This window comes from Phragmites australis, chromosome 2, assembly GCF_958298935.1.
Source record: "Phragmites australis chromosome 2, lpPhrAust1.1, whole genome shotgun sequence".
Classification (NCBI taxonomy): domain Eukaryota; kingdom Viridiplantae; phylum Streptophyta; class Magnoliopsida; order Poales; family Poaceae; genus Phragmites; species Phragmites australis.
In genome coordinates this window covers 30,424,726-30,442,999 of record NC_084922.1, presented here as the reverse complement: position 1 = coordinate 30,442,999, position 18,274 = coordinate 30,424,726, and the positions used below count along the sequence as shown (strand labels likewise).

At 43.6% G+C, this 18,274-nt stretch overlaps 1 protein-coding gene and 1 long non-coding RNA gene across 2 annotated transcripts; both read right to left on the bottom strand.

Annotated features, from left to right (window-relative positions):
* Positions 1-9,651: 9,651 nt before the first annotated feature.
* LOC133908339 (uncharacterized) lies at positions 9,652-10,973 on the bottom strand. The gene is made up of 2 exons (XR_009908183.1): positions 10,581-10,973; positions 9,652-9,993 (listed from the first exon to the last, which is right to left on the bottom strand). It is a non-coding gene; the product is annotated as an uncharacterized LOC133908339 (long non-coding RNA).
* A 5,737-nt stretch (positions 10,974-16,710) lies between these two features.
* Positions 16,711-17,989, bottom strand: LOC133905215 (MYB-like transcription factor EOBII). Its single transcript, XM_062346955.1, has 3 exons — positions 17,885-17,989; positions 17,565-17,736; positions 16,711-17,372 (listed from the first exon to the last, which is right to left on the bottom strand). Exons 1-3 carry the CDS (start codon positions 17,987-17,989, stop codon positions 16,723-16,725), a joined length of 927 nt encoding a protein of 308 aa, XP_062202939.1. The 3' UTR covers positions 16,711-16,722.
* Positions 17,990-18,274: the final 285 nt, after the last annotated feature.

Below are 18,274 nucleotides of genomic sequence, written 5' to 3'. Positions count from 1 at the left end.
GAAGGGCATGGTGGTCCTCTATTATAGGTGAAAATGGTGATTTTTGCAAAAAAAAAAAAAGAATTTTGTGGAGCCCAAACGGTCAGAAAAATGGCTAGAAAATTCAAAAATAATGGGTTAACGGGTTAAATGGGGCCCGTTTAACCCGTTAACCCAGAGTGCCCCGCTTGCCTTCCCGTGCTGGTCGTGCCACTCGTGCCTTCAGGCCCGCCTCACGTGCAACTGCTTCTGGTCGTCCCAGGTGTGCTAGTGGGGCCATGCCATGTTGGGCCAGTTGTGCCCATGCGTGCCCAAGCGGACGAGCCGGGCTGCTTTCGTGTCGTTCGCATGGACCAGCTGTGTGTAGGGATCGGTGACGTCCTAAGAGGGGGTGAATTAGGACACTTAAAACTAATTAGCTCCAAAAATTTCACAAGATAAATCTATATTAATTTTTATCTAAATATGCTCTAGGTTTATCTAGTGTGTCTATTCTACTGATCAAAAGAGCTTGCAACCTATCTAGGAAGGTAAATTACAAGTATGTAATTGCGGAAACATAAATAAGGTAAAGAGAGTAAACTCGATACAAGGAAACGTAAATAAGGTAGAGAGAGAAAACTCGGTATGTTGGAGCTCCACCAAGGATATGCTCCCGGTCACTAAGACTCTTTCGGTCACGACTCTTGAGTCACCAAGTCACAAAGACAAGGCCTCAACCCGATGAGCCACCAAGCCACAAAGGCAAGGTCTCACCACTTGCCTCTCTCCTAGTCACTTATCGTCGTCTTCACTTCAGAGCTTGACCCACCAAGGTAAATGTCTTTGCGTCCCCGTATAAGCGTCTTGCCGCTGCTCCACACTAAGTCGAAGGGTCAACAAGCTTAAGCAACTTTGGCTCAAGGTGCTGGCAAGTCACTAAAACTCCAAGGTGTCGACGTACCACTAGGTATAAGGTAGGATCACTCCTTGATCCACTCTCTAGGTAGGAACACCTAGCAACTCTTCTCTCTAGGCCTATAAGCACTAATTACTCACTAAGCTTATGTTTAATCACCTTAGATGATCACTCTAAGTATTTTGGTAGCTTGGATGTCTTCTCAAATGTGTATGAGCTTCCTCTGGACTCCAGCCCTCTTAAATGACCGAGTGGAGGGGTATTTATAGCCTCAATCCCACGGACTAGCTGTTGCCCCAACGGCTCAAATTCACTATATACGCTGGATGATCCGATATAGACAGAATAGTACTCAGTGGACCATCCGGCGTGTACATCTTCCAAAACTAACTGTTTGAACTCCACTCAAAGCTTCTGTAAGCATCGGACTATCTGGTATGATCTTCATCTCCATCGCTGGACCATTCGGGATGTGTACATGAGCCAATCCAAGCCACTGGCATCTTATCTTCATAAAATACTCTGGCGTATTGTCCCATGTATTCAATCCATAGCGTCGGACTATCTAGTGTGTTCTTTGATCTTCTCTACTGAGCAAAAACACTCTTCGCGTGCACTCTCTTCATTTGCCGGACTATCCGGCGAGTAGAACTTCAATCTTCCATCCTGTGCAACCTTCTTTGTAAGAAATCCTCTGGCGCATCATCCGGCGTGTATAACTCATATCGTCGGACTATCCGGTGTGTACACCTTCTTCTATCAGAACACTCCAACGTTCATCACTTTCATACGCTGGACCATCCGACGTGTACTATTTTTATTGACTAAAACATTCCGACGTGTGCAAATGCCTCTGTGTTAGACCTTCAAGTGTAGTCAACTTCTATGGGACTTCTCCAATGCAATCAAACTTTGTCTTAGCTTCGAGGTGTAGTCAACTTCTGTGGGACTTCTCCAATGCAATCAAACTTTGTCTTAGCTTCGATAGCTTCTTCCTGTATTGCATCCATGAGACCTACTAAAGCATATACTTGGCAACCATGTTAGTCTCATTGACTATATTATCATTAATCACCAAAATCACATACATGCCCTAAAGTAAATGCTACAGTCTCCCTAAGGGCATGTTTCCTATCATCTCCCCCTTTTTAGTGATTGATGACAACATAGCCAAAGTAAGTAAAAAGTAATAAATGGTACCAATTATAAAAAGCACAAAGTCTTACCACATTATTTGGATGCATGTTCTTACCATTTAGTCTCTATTTTTTGTTGTTCTCCCTTTTTCCAACACCACTATCTCCCTTGATCAATCTATGCAAGAACTTCTCCCTCTTTGTCAACTTTCATGTATCTTGCACTTGCTTTGATCATCACATTTCTATCCCTTTGTCAATAATCTCCCAAAAGCTATAAACACATGTTGAACTCAAAGGAAAAATATTAGAGCATATGGGAGAGGGCTTCATAAACTATGATCCAATAAAGTGATACCACTTGTAGGGATTCAATTTAAAATATATGTGGATATCAATTGAGATGAAAGCATATGGATCACAATTCATGAAACTTACATAATATAGTCTAAACCCCCCCTATATGTGTGCATACTTATGATGAGACTTAAATATATGCACAACTATACAATATGAGAGATAGAAAGTTTAAGCCATATTATGTATGGAGGTAATTTAACTGAACAAATAAAGTGACAATAATACTAATTGAAGCCTTTAAGCATTGCATACCTCTGGGGACTTGAGGATTACTCCATAAGACTAAAAAAAATACAACTTTCAACACATGTTAGTCTCAAAATCATAACTCATAGGCTATGAATACTTGTGAGGCGATGCACTTATTATTGACAACAATGGAGAATTTATCCTATAAATTGAACTCATAGCACATAAAGGATATCAACTGAAGAACTATACCATAAAAGGAACCTACAATTAATAAATCATGTAGGTTGCTCATGGATTAGAGAGAAACACAAGCAACCTACCATATGATAAACCTACACTAGGCATTGTAGTAAATAAAAATAATTGTATGAAATCCTAGACAAGGCAAATGATCTAGATGCAAAACAAAATACATGAATAAGAATCTAGCTACCATTACCACTTTTACCTTTGGATGTGGATTTGGATATATGATGATCATGATCTTTATCAATGTACCCAATCTTGTATACTTAGCTTCTTTGCTTGAACCTTCACTTCATCTTATAAGCCAAGTCTCCAAATCTCTTGAAGACCTATGGACTTCAAGGCTTCTTTGGAACTCAAACTGATTGGAGCCCATTCATGTTGGTGATGACTTTCTTGGGCACCCAAATGAGTTGGTTCTACTTTCGGTCCTTTCTCCTAACTATGTGTGCAACCACTTTGCCATTGCCTTTCTTCTTGAACTTGTAGTGGTTGCTCTTGATCTTAATCTTGTAGTTGAGCTTGGTGTAGAGGTTAGAGGTTTTTTTAGAGAGGTTCGTCGTCTTCTTCTTCTCATTGGTCTCCTTCTTGACTTGTTTGTATTGGAAAGACTTGTGGTCTTCTTGATGACACTTTAAATATATCACGATGGACCCCTCTGCAAGCTTGGTCACCATGATAGCATGGTTATCTTGAGGAGGTTGGATATGTTCTTTGCTCTTTAATCTCATCAAGTCCTTATTGAGCTTCTTCACTTCTTGCTTGAACTCATAATTCTCTTGTGTAATGAGGTTGTTAGGTGATTCTACAATAACATTCTCAATACAAATCTCATTGCAAAGGGGTCAGCTAGATAAATCAATCAAATAACCATAAGAAGTGGAAGCATCTACCTTGGGATTAAAATTAAATAGAGAGGTAGATTGCTTCAAAGGAACCTTAGTTTGAAATTCAATGCACTCAAATTTAGCCTTAAGCTCTTCATGCTCCTTGTTTAGCAAATTGAATTTGCTCAATAATTATTCATTAGAAACAAAAGTAACATAAATGTCATTAAGTGTATTGGATTTCTTAAGCTCTTTTGATTGTTTCTTTAATGCCCTTTGTTGCTCATAGATCAATTCAAGAAGTTATTTATGAGAGGGGGAATCATCATCAGATTCATCATCACTTATATCGTTATCCATAGCTTTGGTTATAAGGTACTTGTGAGATAGCTTACGTAACGACTTACGTGATGATGACCTTGAGGAAGAGTTTTTCTTGAAGGAGTGGATGATAAGGTTTTCATCACTTGAGCTTAACTCTTCATATTCGCTCATCTATCTTCTTATATTTGTGAATGCTTTGGCTCTTTCTCTTGTCTCCATCTTGTTCTTGGTCTTCTTTTCTTTCTTAATATGATCAACTGTGTTGACCAAGTCTTCAATGAAGATTGGATGATCAATCTTGGTATTGATCCTTTTCATATTCTTCCCTAATTTTGAGAAGAGCTTGGCGATCTTGGGATCAATTTCTTCATTACTTGATGTACTTTGATCATCCTCTTCATTGCTCTCTTCATCTTGATCATCAGCATCTTTGTTTGAGCTTGACTCTTGCTATTATCTCCCCCATTCTTGCCTTTATGTGTTGTCATTGAGCTTGCTTTCTTGTGAGAGTAAGATTCTTGGTGTCAAATAAGGAAGAAGCTTTCACCTCTATGTTCATGGTTATCTTATAGGTGGTGATCTTGCCGATTATTTAGCTTGGAGTCATCTTCTTGATGTTGCCCTTGTCGTAGATGATGAAGACGATCAACTTGTACTTTGAAACAAGAGTTTGAAGTATTCTTCTCACCACCTGATTATCTTTAATTTGCATCAAACCTAGCTCATTGATTTTATTAACAAGAATATTCAAACGAGAATACATATCATTAGTACTTTCATGGAGTAGTTGTTTGATACCATTGAGCTTAGTGAATACCACATGATATTTTTCATTACGTATATCATTTGTGCTTTCATGTATTTTAATGAGACTATTCCAAATATCATGTGCATTGGTAAGAGAATAAACTCTGTTGAATGCATCGAGGCATAAAAATAATAAAAATATACTCTCCGTCATTGCATCGGATTGTCTCTCTTTATTGGTGATACGTGGCCTCATCCTCACATCGGTGACTCTCCACATATCTAAATCTTTGGCTTGCAAAAAATAGGTCATTAGAATTTTCCAATGGAAAAATTTGTGTCATCAAAAAGTAGAGTACTATGGGTATCTATCTCAACCCCGGACATCACAACTCACTAGGAGGTGAAGCCTAACTGATCATAATGAGACTAATGCTCAAATGTCACTTGAATTGGCAAAACCTTGTAAAAGTTGTGAGGCTCTAACATAAATTGTAGAGCTAGATGTGAGCCCTAGCTCTGATAAAAATTGTAAGGATTGGTGACGTCTTAAGAGGGGGATGAATTAGGACATTTAAAACTAATTAGCTCCAAAAACTTCATAAGATAAATCTATATCAATTTATATCTAAATATGCTCTAGATTTATCTAGTGTGTCTACTCACCGATCAGAAGAGCTTGCAACCTATCTAGGAAGATAAATTACAGTATGTAAATACAAAAAAGTAAATAAGATAGAGAGCAAACTTGGCATAAGAATTTTTATCCCGTGGTATCGATGGCATGAATGTCACTCCTAGTCTATGTTAGAGCTCCACTAAGGATATGCTCCCGGTCGTCAAGACTCTTCCGGTCACGACTCTTGAGTCACCAAGTCATAAAAATAAGGCCTCAACCCGGATGAGCCACTAAGCGTCTTGCCGCCGCTGCACAGCAAGTCAGAGGGTCAACAAGCTTGAGCAACTTCGGCTCAAGGTACCGGCCAGTCACTAAGACTCCAAGGTGTCGACGTACCACTAGGTATAAGATAGGATCACTCCTTGATCCACTCTCTATGTAGGAACACGTAGCAGCTCTTTTCTCTAGGCCTATAAGCACTAATCAATCACTAATCTTATGCTTAATCGCCTTGGATGGTCACTTTAAGCACTTTAGTGGCTTATATGTCTTCTCAAATGTGTATGAGCTTCCTCTGGACTCCAGCCCCTCAAATGACCGAATCGAGAGGTATTTATGGCCTCAACCTCACGAACTAGTCGTTGCCCCAACAGCTCAAATTCACTGTATATGTCGGATGATCCGGTGTAGATAGCATAGTACTCACCGGACCATCCGGCGTGTACATCTCCCAAAACTAGCCGTTGGAACTTCACTCAAAGCTTCTGTAAACACCAGACTATCTGGTGTGATATTCATCTCCATCGCCAGACCATTCGGCGTGTGTACTTAAGCCAATCCGAGCCACTAACATCTTCTCTACACAAAATACTCCGACATATTGTCCGGTGTATTCAATCCATAGCACTAAACTATCCGGTGTGTTGTTTGATCTTCTCTTCTGAGCAAAAACACTCTGGTATGCACTCTCTTTATTCGTCGGACTATCCGGCTAGTAGAACCTTAATCTTCTAGCCTCTGCAACCTTCTCTGTAAAATATCCTTCGGCGCATCATCCGGCGTGTATAACTTAGATCGTCGAACTATTCGGCGTGTACACCTTCATCTCCTTCTTCTACACTTCGGCGTTCATCACTTTCATGCGCCAGACCATCCATCGTGTACTATTTTCATTGGCTGAAATATTTCAGCATGTGCAAATGCCTCTGCGCTGGACCTTCCGGTGTAGTAAACTTCTGTGGGACTTCTCTAATGCAATCAAACTTTATTCTAGCTTCAGTGGCTTCTTCATGTATTGCATCCATAAGATCTATTAAAACATATACTTGACAAATATGTTAGTCTTATTGATTATGTTGTCATTAATCACCAAAATCGCATACATGCCCTAAAGTAAATGATACAATCTCCATAAGGGCATGTTTTCTACACCGTGCCTAGCTGGGCCAAGACGTGCCGGGCTCGACCGTGTTGTGCTCATGCCAACCCAGGCTGGGTCGTGCTGGTGCTGACCTGAAATAGCCAGGCCGTGCCATGCCAACCTGTCATGCTGCGTGCTCGGTCCAAGCACGGCTCGTTGCCTCGTGTCGTGTCGACTCGACCTGACTTGAGCCGGACTAGGCCTGAACCATGCCTACAGCCCCGTATCTTAGGCTGGCCCAGTAGGCACAGTACATTTAGACATCTTTAATAGCTAATACAAAAAATTCAATTGTGCATGTATCGTCATACTACTAGAAATATGGCGTTCCTTTGGCGCGCCCCTGCCATGGGATGTGGCAAGCCCTGTGGGCTGAACTTACACATAATTAATTAGTTACAACTAAAAATGAAATCCTTTTGCAAATAGGCTCGCAAGTAAGATTTATTTTCCCTTTGCAATAGAAATATGGATTAAATTCACCTTCTTACTACAGCACCACAGGATTGACATAAACTTCATTTCAAGTGACTCAAGGGACCATAATTTTTAGCGATATCATACATCCATGATCATACTGATTTCAATGGGCTGTGCAACACTTGCTTACGAACTGTGTCTTCACTAGAGAGATTTGGTTCAAGGCGCTTTGACATGTAGGTCTGCAAGAGCTGGCAGCTGTGGTGCGTGATACAATATTCCAGTCTTGGTGGCAGCATGCCCATCGGAGAGCTCAAGGAGATCTGGAAGGGGTTCAACTTCTTGGTGATCCTTGTTGCTTGGTCCATTTGGAAGTTTTGCAATCGTTGTGTCTTTGATGGCGCTCGCCCCTCTGTCATCACCCTAGTAGGCCAGATTAGTGAGGAGGCTTAGCTATGGGTGAAGCGGTTCGGTTGCGTTCCTTGTTGAGTTGAATCCTCTTGTTATGGTTGTAGTTTTAGTGTTTGGCGCGCACATAAACTTATGAAGTAACCTGGTCGTTGGTACGGTATTGTATTCATACTTTTATTAATCTTAATATAATGACACATAGCTCTCCTATGCATTTGAGAAAAAAAAAATTAATTATTGATCTTATTTGATTTTCCCTTTATTTGGTCAGGTACTTTGTACATCATACATACATTTTGACCAAAAACGGTTCATTGATATTGTGATTGGTAAGTATGGTTTAAAGGTCTATCTATACTGCTATACAGTACCAGGACCTCCACTAATCTGCTCCCTTCCAAGCTTTAGTTTGGTTTTTAGAGAACTGTAGATTTGAGAGAAAGATAAACTGAATTCATCTTACCTTCAGAATTGTTGACTTTTATTGATTTTTCTTTTGACAATGGTACCTGTTTCTTTTACTGTCAAATACATCAGGTTGATAGAATGCCTGGTTGATGCTGAGAATAGATCAGGTTGGTATAATGCACGCCCCTCCGCGGGCACTGGCTGTCAGCGTGAAGCAGTTGGCCAGCCGGGTGGCAGCTGCACTTGCCAAGTCGAGCATGGACATTGGCCTCACAGGTGGGAACCAGGAGGCGGGCACACTTGCGGCGGTTGTGCGACGTGTCTCCACACGCGATCGGTCGGAGCAGCGCCGCGACGGCGAGCCCGCAGGCAGGAGAGAGGAGACAAGCGTGCACCGGCCACATCGCTGGTGAGAGCGCGGCGGCCATTGCAGCATCGCGACGGCAAGCCCTCCGCGGTGAAAGCTCGCGCGGCGGCGGCATGACGAGCAAAGCGGTCAGAGCCTTTCCATTCTTTTTGGGTTTTGTTACATGCATGTGCTGCACGCTAGTACTAACAGTGTTTATCTCTGCAGAGTTCAGTGAGTGTCAACTGGAATAATCGACGTGCTCCAGCGCGATGAAAGAGCTTTGACAGCGATCAATCTACTCAAGTTGACTATTTATGAGTCTAGCAAAATATTTTATTTTTTATTTTTTCACTAGCCGTGATCAATTATATTGAGTGCTAAAAGTGCCAATATGTGAATTCATATAATCGATTTATATCAGTTTCTTGAGCCTGATCGAAGAATGGGTAACTCTGTGGGTATTGTAAGCCTCGTTGTCCAACACCTATCAAGCGTTGCGAGCCAAATAAAGAACTTGACCCGCAACGGCGCCCACGTCTTCCAAATCCTCTTGTGGGGCTCAAAGTGGATAGCACCCGTGAAGAAGCGACGGTACACCGAGCGTGTCGAGAACACGCCTGAGGCCAAGGGTGTCCATACGTGCTGTCAGGACATCCAGCTCTCAACTCCATACCTTCAACTACGTCCCACACGAGCAAGTACTCCAACAACGCTGGTACTGCCAAGCTCCCTCTGATATTCCGGATCCAAGCTCGGTTTTGCAAGGCGTCAAAAACTGAGCGTGAAGCCACAACTCTCTTCGCCACAAAAGGAAGCAAGGCCAGGCCTAAATCCTTCAGGGAGCAACCGAGAAGCCATCTGTCAGTCCAGAAAAGGGTTGAATGGCCATCTCCAACCTCGGAAACCATTGACGCCGCGAACAATTCCTGCACATTGTACTGAACAGCAATGCTGAAAGCCGCCCAAGGACGTCCCGGGCGCGTTTTCTGCAGCCACAAACACCTCATCCTAAGGGACCGGGTGAGGAGCTCAAGGATATCAATGCTTAAACTGATAGTTAACAATAAATACAAAGATGAACATATCATTAGGAAGCTAAAAATTCTATAGGTCCTCAGCTGATCAACATATGTCTGCAAAAGGAAAGCAATAAGAGATGAACTTAAAGAGGAGTCTGACAGCATAATAAACTGTATAGAGTTTGTACAACTGTTCATTCTCAGTTCTGAATGATCCTAGAGCGAATAAATAAATAAAATAGAAAGCTCTTCACTCTCAATTCATGATGACAAATAGAAAAGTAATTTATCAGGCATCCAGCAAAGAAACATATGAAGTTATACTAAAATTCATAACAAATAGTGCACATATATACTTGTGTATCCCAATTTAAGGTAATCAAAGGTGGATGAAGGTTAAGATAAGCAAATCAACTAATCGAAGAAAATATGCTGTTAGTTCCCATTTTATGGACTTCAGGTAGAAGTCTTGAAAGGCTCTAGCCATGGCAAGGTCATGCATGAGCAGCAGAAGGGCCTATCTAATCATATCAAATTCTGAACATAACTTTCTGACATCATTTGCTAGTACTCCCCTGCTAGTCGAGAAATTCATTTTGTATAGTGCTGTGGCATTGTCTACAATCATCAGAGCAAACCTGCATAGATCAAGAGCTTCGAATCAGGATTTCTGAGGCACATCTAGTTAAGATTAATCTGTAACCTAGTTACTGGTTTGTTGAGATGACAAGCATCTAGGACTTTGTCAGCACAGTAGCAAAATTATGTATGGTGTTCAGAGGGAACAATTAGCACTTGTATGCACATAAGCCGTTAAAATGCATTGACAAACAACTATAAGCAGTACTTAATCTCATGAAATCAAGCTAGCATGGCCAATATGCATAACGAGGTGCTCAGCTGGTTGCTATCTGTCCATACTATGCCAATTCAGGGGAAAGGAACTTGCCATTTACAAATTTTTCAGGTGAAAGGAACTTGTCATTTACAAATTGGTCACTGTATGTTCTGTCAATCAAGTAACTTTACTGAGCAAAGAGAAATGCTCTCTCAAACAACCATGAATCCAAAACTTATGGAAAATAGCATAAAGCATTTCCTGTGAAATTAAACACACCATCTTCTAGACTTTGGTATTTGCAGTTTTTTTGTTCACTATTATATCAAAGAGAAAATTCGACTAAAAATATGATCAGAATTGAGGCATGAAGCCACTGCCATTCACCTCCTGTGTGTGTTCGTCATCGAGGAAGCACAGGAGTGGCTATCCCCCTTCACCTGTGCTACTACAGTTCAGGACAGCCCTGTCTTTCTTCGCCATGTCTCCTCGAGTAGCACCGCTGTCATCGCCTGCGTCAGCGGGAGCAGCTGCGCTGGCCTGATTCCGACATCCCTCTCCGACCAAAGCTTTAGATCATGGCCCTTCTGCTAGAATCCTCCACCTGAGCTCTCCTCCGCCGGCTACCTCCACTGAAGTCACCACTGAATCACTAAGGAGAGCTGCCCCCAAAACACTGCACAGCCTAGCTAGTCACACAAATTCAAGTGACAGTAACAACATACTAGCATATTTAACTGTTAGCTCTTAGTTACTGCAAACATTAAATGGTGCAGTAGAAGAGTACTAGGTAGATTGGTCCGCTTTGCTACGTCCGTATCAAATAAATATTATGTTGAGTTACAGTAATATGTGGTTTGAAAGCGTACTGATTTTTCCACCGTTTGAATATGTTATATCTGAGAAGGACGTTGGTTTCCTCTGGACTCATATATGTAATATACATATATAAATACATAAATATAAATATATATTTGTATGTATATATATTTAGATATAGGTACATAGTATATTGATAGACGGTAGCTACAACAGTAATACGAACCTTAAAAAAAATTGTGGTTTTTTTAGTTTTAGTTTTTTCCTTTGCATTTTTATATTGTTATGTTGAGCTACAGTAGCAAGTGCTCTAGGAGCATGTCGATTTTTCTACCGTTAGTATATGTTATCAGAGGAGTACGTTAGTTTTCTCTGGACTTATGTATGTAATATACATATATAAATATATAAATTTAAATATATATTTGTGTACATTTGTATGTATATCTATTTATATATAGGTACATAATATATTGGTGGACAATAGCTACGACATTAATATGAACAAAAAAAAATTGTGTCCTTTTTTAGTTTTAGTTTTTTTTTAGAATTTTATATCGTTTCAATCAATTTATCAATTTTTTTGATATTTTTTTCAGAAATTTCTGAAAATAAAAATTATATAATATGTATGCGTACACATACATATACGTATACGTACATATACATATATATATATGTATACATATACGTACATATACACGTGTATATATACGTATAAATGGTGGGACCCATCTGCTACTGCAGCTACAGTAGCCAGGTGGCCGGGGCGCTCGCGAATCCCGTCGCGGTTAGTATATAGTATTGATAACACGATCAATGCAGGAATTAATCCAACCATTGCACATAGAAACGAATCGACAATGTCTGAATTGTGCCGACTCATGCTTAACTGCTATGACGAATAGCATTATCATAGTCGCGTGATCGGATGAACACAGTTTTGCGTCATCTCACAATCACTTAACTTCCAATATTTGCAATGGAACATAGCGTACTCCATCTTAAAATGATGTGCATCTGGCCTGGATCCGCCATACCATGCGTCTGGCCATCTTGCCTCCTCTTCGGCCACGATGGCGCGGAAGGCGAATGCGGCTCGCCAACGCGCAGTGGGGGCAGGCGACGCCGCTCCCCGACACGACGCTGACACATGGGACCGTGGGCTCAGACAGCGCGGGAGCCGCGATCTAGGTCGGCAAGGCGCAAGCGGCTATGACTAGGTGTCCAGAGGCATGGCGAAGGGGAGAGTCTGCCGCCGCATCGTTTCCCGTCAGCAATGTCGTGCCCCCAGCCCGCTGCAATCTTCAGGCTTCGTGCCCTCAGCCCGCTGACGTTGCCAGTAGTGGAATTCATGGAGCGCCTCTCCTGCGAGAAAGCAGTGCCTTTCCCTTGCTATTTCACGCTGCGTCCGTCTCCATCTTCTTTCTCTCTACTCTCAGCACCGCCGCCGTCCTTGCGCCTTTACCTCACTGTGGAGGAAGGAGTTGGGGTGCCGGGGAGGGGAGGGGGGAAGGAGGTAGTGTGCAGGAGGAGGCGGAACCGGGCGGCACCAACGAGGAAGCCGGAGGGCGGCGGCGTTGATGGGGAAGATGGAGATGAGGCCAGCACGTATGGGAGAAGGAGGAGAGTGAACTGGGGGAGGCGGGGAGGATCGAGGAAGATCGATTGGGATGAGGGGAAGACGAAAGGATGAGGACCGCCGTGCTCTGTACGACCTGTGAAGACACATGATGATCTGACGATGATGCTTCACTCCTGCTTGGATCTGACGGTCGTCGTTTTTTTACTGACGTGGCTCAATCACGACACGAGAAATCAAGGAGATTAAGGGCTCGTTTGAATATGCTGAGTTTGGTAGGGATCTCGCCTTAACCCACGTGGAAAATCCCTATGGTTAAAATTTTCTCAGCCTATCAAGCAAACGCATTTGGATCAGACGGAGACTAGTAACCCTTGGCCAATCCACGTGTGAAAATAGTATGGTCTCCAAGGGTCAGGGACTTCTCAACACATTGATCAACGTCGCATCTAGATCTATCCCCTTCTGTGTCTTCCTCAAGCCTCCTTCTCCTTCTCCATCTCCAATGCTCTTGCACCTCTGCTACTGTTCATGGATAGCACCTACACCCACCTACTAGAACGCCCAAGTGCTCAAGGACTATTAGATCTTGCGCATCTACCGGATCTGGAAGCTGGGCATCATGTGGAAGCCCTTCCAGAGTGGGTCGAGGTGATTTCAAGAGGCAGTGTGAAGAGGTTTGTGAAGAACATGTTATCAACGAGGATTGTGGAGCGACGAGGGGGTCGAGGGATGCATGATCATCCAGAGCTGGGTTTAATGGGAGGCGTGCTCAGGGTCGGCAGAGACATACACAACGAGGGAGGGGTCTTCGCGTTCTGCGGTGGTGTCAGATTCACCGCTGCACAATGTCACCCCATCGTCACCGATAACGCCTCTACCGCGATGCATGTGCAGCAATCAGCACAACCGTCTTCAAGTGTCGTGTGGCGAGCTGCTCCATGCGCCCAAGATGCAGGCCATGCACGGGCTGGCATGTCATAGCCTCGCTAGCACTCTGGTGTTGTATCCATGGGTCGCGCTTTGCTGGAGCACGTGCGTTGGTAAATCTTCGGTGATCAGGTGTCGTGGCCATGGGCTGTGCCAACAGGAAACAGGAAGCTCATGTAGACATGTAGTGGCATGGTCGGATGCATCGTCAGCGCACACCAACCGTTCGACTAAACGCAACAGTAGCAATAACGTGTCCAAATTTTTTTTCCCTTCTGATGTTTGAGCACCTATGTCTGCATTGTAGAGAGATTTTTGTCTTTTTTCTGGTTTCTTAAAGTGTTTACTAAAATTTTCAGATTTCGTTGAGAGCCTCGTTTTCCCCTTTGTTGCCCTGTACCCAAGCTTGAAGAGGCACATAAACCCCTGGTGATTTTTCTCCCTGTGGTTTAGCTGGCCAATCAAATCCCCACGTGTATTAACCTCTACGGTAATTTGATCCCTAGTTGTCAAACAAGCCCTTAGATTATAAAGATTACGGATTTATCTTCAATTTGTGCTTTACTTTATCATCACTCTTCTTTCTATCACTATTATGCTTATAATTCGAACCGTAATAACTTTTGTTTGTTTGGAAGGTGACGCTCCATCATCAGGTACACAATGGGAAAGAAGAAGAGAACATAAATCTTCGTAGCTGTTATCTGGGCCGTGAGGTCCAATCCGCACGAGACCTGGGCCGTGCGCAGTTGCGAGCGGCGAGCGTTCTTCTGGGCCAGGGTTGTGCCTCTTCTCCGCTGTCCCGAGGCTGGACCATTGGCTCAGCTGGGCCGCCCCAGCGCAGTTCCACATGTCACCACCCACGTACCAGTGATTAGTGAAGTCGCTCAACTATGTTAATGTTGAATCCGGGCGTTATCCACGATGAATTCTCTCAAAAAAGGCACAGGCACAGGCACAGCGCTAGTAGCTCAAACCGGCAAGCAGAGGTCAATGAAGGCGTGAAGCATTGCAAAGTTACTTTATCACATGTCACGAACAAACTGATGATATGAACGTCCATTAATTCATCGCAACCTAGCTAGTATGGTTTTGTTTTTTGGCCCGCTTTCGTTAACACCTGCATGTGCACTCATCAGTCACTAGCGGTTCGTGTTCTTCGAAATCGACAGCTCGAGCACTTGCCTCGTGCCCAGTTTCCCGTTCCATGCACCACTCATGGAATCTTGGATGATCCCTTCAACCTTTGGTTATGCATCCAGCGAGAAAGGCGAAAGCTTGGATGAGAGCAGCTCGCCTAGCAATCTAAAGCAGCAGCATTTAGTGTTTTCAGCGCGCGTGCCCACGTGTGTATGTATGCGTGCGGTGCGCTTATCACACACAAGAAACAAAACCATCTGTATTAAAATGTCTATAATCAAATTTATTATAGATATTTAATCATTCGTAAGTAATATGATATAACACATACGTTTTTTAATAAAAATAATAATATTTTTAATATAGAAAAAATAATAATTATTATTATTTTCAACCACAGATGGTTTTATAGTAAAATTATTTGTGTGTTTTTGCTCTCCTAGACAGTTGAAATTATCTTAGATATTTTTTCTATCAACTGTATATATATAATTTATCAATAATGACTTTTAAGTAACTGTATATGATATTATGTCTATATGGTGGTTTTTAATAGTGAGGTGTCTAGTCGAAAAAAAAGAATAAACCAAAATTGTATCAGCGATTGCGCAGCCCTTACCTGTTAGCTCAACAACTTGTGTATTAGATCCACAAATTACTACTTATGTTTCCCAGTTTCCCGGCCGCCACACGAAAGACGAAACGTAGCATAAACATTCGATGCGACCAGAATTATTAAACGAAGTCTTCATGTGCTGATGTGGACGGTTCGCACGACTCGAGAGATTGGACACGCGCCGAGTCGCCGATTCCAGATCGAGGATGCAAAACATCCAGCTCGTTACAAATTAGAGGCCACAGGCATCTGTTAATTGGCCATGTAACACTCGACATATGTGCTATGCAGACATCAGTTAATGAATCGACCGTTAATAGACCGTTAACTAGGCGCAACATGAAGGGTGCGCATAGTCGGCACGTGGCGGGGTCGCCCTCTGCAGGACGCGCCGGTGACAACAGCTCCCGCCGGCGCGATGCTTCCGCCGGTGGTGCCATCGCTTAGCTCCATCGCCAATATCTTTTGTCACTCTTTGCATCTGTACTCTATAAATCGATTTGTAACCTGTGAAACATCCATACCTCCTGCTGATGTCTTCGTTCCTTTCTTCGTGGAGTCGATTTCAGGGAAGGTGTGGTTGATTTTATGGAGCTCTTCCGCGTTTTGTGTTGCAAGCTTACTTTCGCTTTGTTGTCTTGCCTTATACTTTGCACTTTGCACTGCACCGTCCTTTCTACTGGTGCCCTCTAGAATCCTCTCGTCGGTGGAGTTTCCCATGCTGTACCACTCGAGTTTTCCTGAAGGGCACATATCGCTCAAGCCAGCTCAGTCCCCATCGGATGCTTCTGTGGTCCATCGGACGGCTGCTGTTTGCCCGATGACGTGGCTCAACGTCCGGCCGATAAATCGGCGCGGATTAGGTATCAGAGATATATATGGAGTAGTATCGTTCAACACTAATAGTGTATACCACTACAGATTTGCAACATATGACGGCTATATTGTGCTTGCTAGTAGCTCTAACTTCTCAAGTAGCACAGCCTCAAATGTGCACAAGTGCAGGGTTTAACCTCGCCAAAAAGTACATTACTGAAAACAAAAAAGCGAGATCTAGCACCAAACAAAGAGCCTTCGACAGTACACACTCATATAGCCGGTTTCTATATAATTACTATTTGCACTCTACTTTTTCTATTTCTTATTTTAGCTAGTGTCCATAAGTACATTATATGTACGAAAGCAGATCATCCATCCTTAAAGAGGGTTCTTTAACGATAATTCATTCGTGAAAGGATTTTCGTTTCTTTCAGTATTACAACGATTTTATTTCACGGTTCCTTCTAAGATAGAATTCTCAAGTTCATTCCCTCTGTAACAAGATTTTTTTTCTTTTACAAATCCTTCCAAAACAAAACTATTGAAAATAAAAAATAAAAAAATAAAAATAGAAAGGAAAATTAAAAAAGAACGAAATGAAAGGACTGTAGTTGTAGATGGTGTTAGAATGTCTCTGTAACCGGTATCGTCTCCCAGAAATTGTCGAGGACGTTCCAAAAACTGTAGCAGAACTCGGACAAAAAGAACGGCGTCGTCAGCGCGTCCGCGTCAACCATTTCGAGGCGGCCAGCGACCACGCTCAGCTCGGGTTTGGGGCAGCCCGTCTGCAAGTACCAGCCTCCAGGGGGCTGGCTCGTTGACGCTGAGGACGCGCGCTCGCTGACGGCCATGGCATTCTGGCAGTACGCTTGCTGACCGGGGCAGGGGTAGCTCGTCTGCATGTACCAGTCTCCGGCCGCGGAGCTGTTCCGGCTCGCACCCGACGACGACGACGACGCGCCCTCGCTGTCGGCCGTGGCCGTCGCATACGACGTGGGCGCCATGGCGTCCTCCTGCTTGGAGCTGTACGACGCTTGCTGCGGGGTCTTGGCGGCCAGCTGCTTCCTCTGGATCCTGGTCCTCCAGTAGTTCTTGATCTCGTTGTCCGTACGGCCGGGGAGGTGCCTGGCGATCTTGGACCACTTGTTCCCCCACCGCGCGTGGAGCTCCCGGATGACCGCGTCCTCCTCCGGTGTGATGCTGCCGCGCCGCACCCCCGGCCTCAGGTAGTTGAGCCACCGCAGCCTGCAGCTCTTCCCGTTCCGGTTCAGGCCTGATCGAATCATTGGCAGATCGAAGCTTCAATCATTATATACTCAAGAATTATTGGCAGACACTCAAGAATGCATGCAAAATAATTACGTCCATGCAAATCGAAGCTTCAATCATTATATACTCAAGTATCAAACATTCAAGAATGCATTCAAGCTGTGACAATTGTAGGGAGAGATCGGTCGAGCCTTACCAGCAGCGCGCGCGAGGCAGTCCCAGGAGCCCTCCCCGTGCTGGGAGATGTAACTGACGAGGATGAGGTCCTCCTCCAGCATCCATGGGCCCTTGCGCACCGCCGGCTCGCCGCCGCCGCACATCCTGGCCATCGAAGCCTCCTTGCTTTGTGGATTGGATTGGATTGCTAGCTAGTGTGTAGAAGGGGGGGGGGGGGGTGGGCAGAGCAGAAACAAGTGAGATCGACTGACCGATTGATGTGTTGCTGAGTGTTAATCGTTCGGCGCCGGTCGGTCGTTATATAGGCGCATCGATGGCGGGATCGGTGTTATCACGCACATGTTTGTGTTGGAACAACATGCTCTTTTGTGGCTGGCTTGCGGCCTCCAAACCCTGCCCAGTTCGGGCAAAGAGAAAGGCTGCTTTCTCTTGGGCCGCTTCCATTTCGGGAAACACGCGTACATACATATGTCTAAACAACCTCGAAACTACGGATCGGATTATTCGAAGAACTCCCAAATTTCAGCACAAACTAAAGGGGCAACTGCAGAAAAACTTGAACTGAGAATTGGCATTCAATTCAAGTCCTCAGGAGGAACTTTTGCTTTGTCATATCATCCGATAATTCGATGACTCTTAAGAGCCATAGCTTGCCTTAAACAAGGTCCTGCTCCTCAAAAATCTTTTTTTCAATAAGTAACGCTTCTGAAACAAGAATAACACTGGTGC

What these genes read in the sequence shown, in the direction of transcription:
- LOC133905215 (XM_062346955.1), bottom strand. Translation starts at nt 17,989, where the DNA reads ATGGAAGCGGCCCAAGAGAAAGCAGCCTTTCTCTTTGCCCGAACTGGG. An exon ending in TGTTGTTCCAACACAAACAT is followed by an intron (nt 17,737 to 17,884) that starts GTGCGTGATAAC and finishes TCTACACACTAG; the next exon opens with CTAGCAATCCAATCCAATCC. An exon ending in CTGCCTCGCGCGCGCTGCTG is followed by an intron (nt 17,373 to 17,564) that starts GTAAGGCTCGAC and finishes TGATTCGATCAG; the next exon opens with GCCTGAACCGGAACGGGAAG.